This window comes from Lupinus angustifolius, unplaced genomic scaffold, assembly GCF_001865875.1.
Source record: "Lupinus angustifolius cultivar Tanjil unplaced genomic scaffold, LupAngTanjil_v1.0 Scaffold_243_2, whole genome shotgun sequence".
In the NCBI taxonomy this organism is placed as follows: Eukaryota; Viridiplantae; Streptophyta; class Magnoliopsida; order Fabales; family Fabaceae; genus Lupinus; species Lupinus angustifolius.
Window position 1 is genome coordinate 1 of NW_017727201.1, and position 4,137 is coordinate 4,137.

At 31.1% G+C, this 4,137-nt stretch overlaps 1 protein-coding gene across 1 annotated transcript; it reads right to left on the reverse strand.

Annotated features, from left to right (window-relative positions):
* Positions 1 to 667: 667 nt before the first annotated feature.
* LOC109340739 (peptide methionine sulfoxide reductase-like) lies at positions 668 to 3,532 on the reverse strand. Its single transcript, XM_019578467.1, has 2 exons — positions 3,164 to 3,532; positions 668 to 1,126 (listed from the first exon to the last, which is right to left on the reverse strand). The coding sequence occupies exons 1-2, from the start codon at positions 3,500 to 3,502 to the stop codon at positions 875 to 877; spliced, it is 591 nt and encodes a 196-aa protein (XP_019434012.1). The 5' UTR covers positions 3,503 to 3,532; the 3' UTR covers positions 668 to 874.
* Between the last annotated feature and the right edge of the window lie 605 nt (positions 3,533 to 4,137).

Genomic DNA, 4,137 nt, shown 5'->3' on the forward strand with positions numbered 1-4,137 from the left:
GGCTGATCTACCACCGCAAAGAAGAAGAAAAGATGATGGAACCCAGAAGCATGAACAGGATCTGCGAAAAATTTCGAATCGGGACTCCGCCCCGAACCCCAAACAAGTTGGATCCGTGAAAGCTGTGGCCTTAGCAAACCTTGCTCTTGATACCATGTTAGATCAGCTGCATAGGAAGGAAGAGAGAAGGGAGAGGAGAAATGCAAATGGAATTAAATAATGGAGATAAGGCCAAATGGCCAATACATATAGGAAGTTAAGTAAATACAAAAAAGACAAGACTACCCTTTACTAATAACTAAAATACATTTAACAATAGAATCCAGAAACAGAATAAAGAAAGTGAAGAAGATATGAGTCGTGAATGAAGGAGATATTGATAGAGAATTTAGAGAGAAATAATATGTAAAAATGGATGAGATGATTGTGTGTATGATATTCTTGTATTGAAATGCACTATTCACTCATATATTTGCTATACTTAGAATAACAACTATAACTACTTTCCAACTATAGTAACTACTAACTAATCCTTTTGAATTACTTAATTCCTAACAGAACCGAGGGTGTATTGTTAAATCCTTCAATCAAGTTTGACATTTCATACAGTTGTTAACATTGTGAAAGTTACCAAACGACATGTTAACACTAAGATTACATGACACTATTAACTAAAAATTGAACAAAATTAACTTCATTATTCTATGACCAAGAGTTTCATTCCAAGAGATAACTAACAACATTTATTTTTATTTGATAAAGCAAATGTTCAATCAACTTGATCTGATCACATTGTTCATACACCGTAGCTTTTCAAATTTTCAAAATAACTTCACCATTCACATTCCTAGTGTGAAGCATGTAATCATTCTCATCAACCATAACACCTGATGGGGTCATTGCAACCCTTTGCAGCACACTGCTTGAGGCCTTGACCTCCACCATTCTCCAAATATTGCTGATGGTATTCCTCTGCTATATAGAACTTCTTCGCAGGAAGAATTTCTGTTACAATGTTCTCCTTTAACTCCAACTGTTTGGCTTCTTTTGACTCTTTGGCTAAACGAGCCTGGGTTTCATTGTAGTAGTATATTCCTGATCTATATTGTGCACCCACATCCTCCCCCTGAGATTTATAACCATATACTTATAATTCATTAAACCAAGGGAGAAAGACTTCTATAGACAACATAGAGCTTCAAAATTAAAATTTTTATGTAAGGAATGTGAATTTTAGAGTTAGATAATGTCCCCACTCAATTCAATGAAATTTGTTATTTATTATGATAATACAACAAATAATTAAAGCATATGGTATATTTTGAGGAAGAAATGACCCATGGTGTTTTATGTAATTGCGCAAAACTATAGCAGAAATTGGAGTCCTTCATAAAACAGACATATTCTACGTATTCTATTGAATGCAATATGAGTATAAAATCTATGTACTGTCGGTGTAAAGATTTATACACATGCACTTCATCATCTACCATTTATTTAGATTACTTTTTTTGAAAAGTCAACAACAATTAAATATCAATGGTAGATAACGCAGTGACAGTGTATAAAACTCAAACACTGCATGTAATATATGTATAGAATCTTTTGTGTGTCTCATATTATCTCCTAATTAATATATCATAGTATCAAAAATACTTTTTAAAATATTTTTAATTTATATATATTCTATGATATCTTAAAATATTTTTCGATTGAGTTAAACAAATAATCAGTTTAGAGTTAAACATAATATTTCATCTACCAAATGAAATGGAAGATGCAAAAATAAAAGACAGAGAAGAAATGGCCAAAGATTAAATATGATCAATATCATTCCTATTTGTGGATAATAAGCATTGATGCGTTATGAAATATGGTTTTTTTTCCATCTTGTATTTAATGATATCAAACAAGTATGTCTTTATTTGAAATTTCAGAACATTAATTATATATTTATCATATGTTTTATGAATTTTCTTTACATGTATATGTATATCTATATCTATATCTATACTATATATAAAGGCAAAATATCGTGTAACTTCCATTATGGTGTAACTTCCACTATGGTGTAACTTCCACTATGGCGTAACTTCCACTATGGCGTAACTTCCGAAAAGGATCTGCTGTCTCAAACCCTGTCCCAGACTAATCATATTATGCCACGTCAGTTAAAAAAAATTAAATATTCATAACTTTATTAGTTTTGTTTTATTGTGATTGGTCAAGGACGTGGTTGGGGACAGCAGATCCCCATCCGTAACTTCCACAATGGTGTGACTTCCACTTCTTATTTTACCCTTCACATTATTTAACTTTTACAAAAAAGTCATATAATCCTAATTAACCACCCCAAACACATTAATTAACCACACACACAAAATTATAAAGTACACCGAGTACAACAAATATATTTTAATTATAAAAATTAAATACGTAGTATGTAATATTAACCAGCAGACACAAAGGAATATAGACACTAGTATATATAACTCAAATTCATTTTTCCAAGAATATGCATATCAACTTAATGCATATTGGTGTTCCATACGTTGTCACTGTGAGTTGAAAAAACTACCAAAATCATAATATCAAGAGTTGAATCCCTCTTCAATACTAGAGAATATCATATCCTATAATTTCTTGATTTTAAATTTTTTATTAAAGATGACTTAAAATCATTGCTGGAAAAAATTAATTTTCGTCACATGTAACATTACCAACTCTCCACCAACAAGGCAGTAGCATTTGTCGACCACAGTTGAATATCACACTTCACTACAAAACTTAAGCCAGTTTTACAAAACTTAAGCACGGTACCACAAGTGTCAAAATCGGAGATAAAAAAACAGTATCGAGATTTTACATTTCCATATTTAATTTATTAAGCCCACATTTTTTCATTTTAGTTAAATAAAACTGTATAACATGGTAACAATTCTCCGCAGAAATCGAAGTAATTCGTTGAAGCGTTGAGGATATTATTATCAACAGTGAGTGAAATCGTACAAACGTAACATGACACTTGTTGAAAACAAGTGTCGCACATTTAAAAGCAATTAGTTCACAAGAAATATCTTTGATAATAATAAGAAAAACACAAAGCGGCAGTGTAATGCGTATAAAAAAATCGAAAAACGCAAAAATAAAATTATGCATGCACCTGGCGATTAGGAGTGGTGGGGTTATGGCGAGACCAAAAGAGATCAAGGAGAGTTGTATACGGCGAAACTTTCGGGTCAAACTGAACCCGCACCACTTCAACATGGTTGGTGGTTCCAGTGCATACCAGTTTGTAAGTCGGATCTGGAGTGTGACCCTGAGAGTATCCAACCTCAGTCTTCACCACACCCGGCACTCGCTGAAAGGCAAGCTCCACGCCCCAGAAACAACCAGCTCCAAACTCAGCAAACTCGTGATCGGGATTGTCCGGAGTATCTGTATCTGGGTCAAGAGATGGGTTGTGGGGGAGGCCATTGTTGTCTGCTGCAGTCGTTGCCATTGTCACTGTGTGGTTGTGTGAGAGTGAAGAGGTTAATGTTATATAGGAGATGATGTTAGTTGAGGATATATTTAAGTTAAAAATATAATTATTAATTATTTTGTATGTACATATTTTGAGACAAAAAAGTATGTTCCCTTGTATATCAACAATAACAATTATTAAAAGAGTATCATAATAAAACACTAATTCAATCATTAATAAATAAAGTGAGTATTATTTTTTAAGAAAAAATGTATGCATTAATAATGTAATAATTTTTACACTATTACCATATCATCTACTATCCATTTTTAATTATTATTGACTCTTAAATGAAAGATATAAAAATAAATGATAAATAATATACTAACTGTATATAAATTTTTATATTATCATACATAGATACATCCTATTTTGTAAACATATCTTTTAATGATATCAAGATAATCTATAGGAAAATATATTATTTTTTATTATTTAAATTAAAATTAACGAGATTGTTAAATTAAAGTTAACCAGATTGTGGTGTAGATGTACTTTTTTATTTAGTGTATTTAATAGCTCAATTATTAGTTAAATTGAGTGTAATATTTATATATGTTGATCTAAAAAATTGTACACAGTTAATAACTATATTATTTTTTATTTATTTC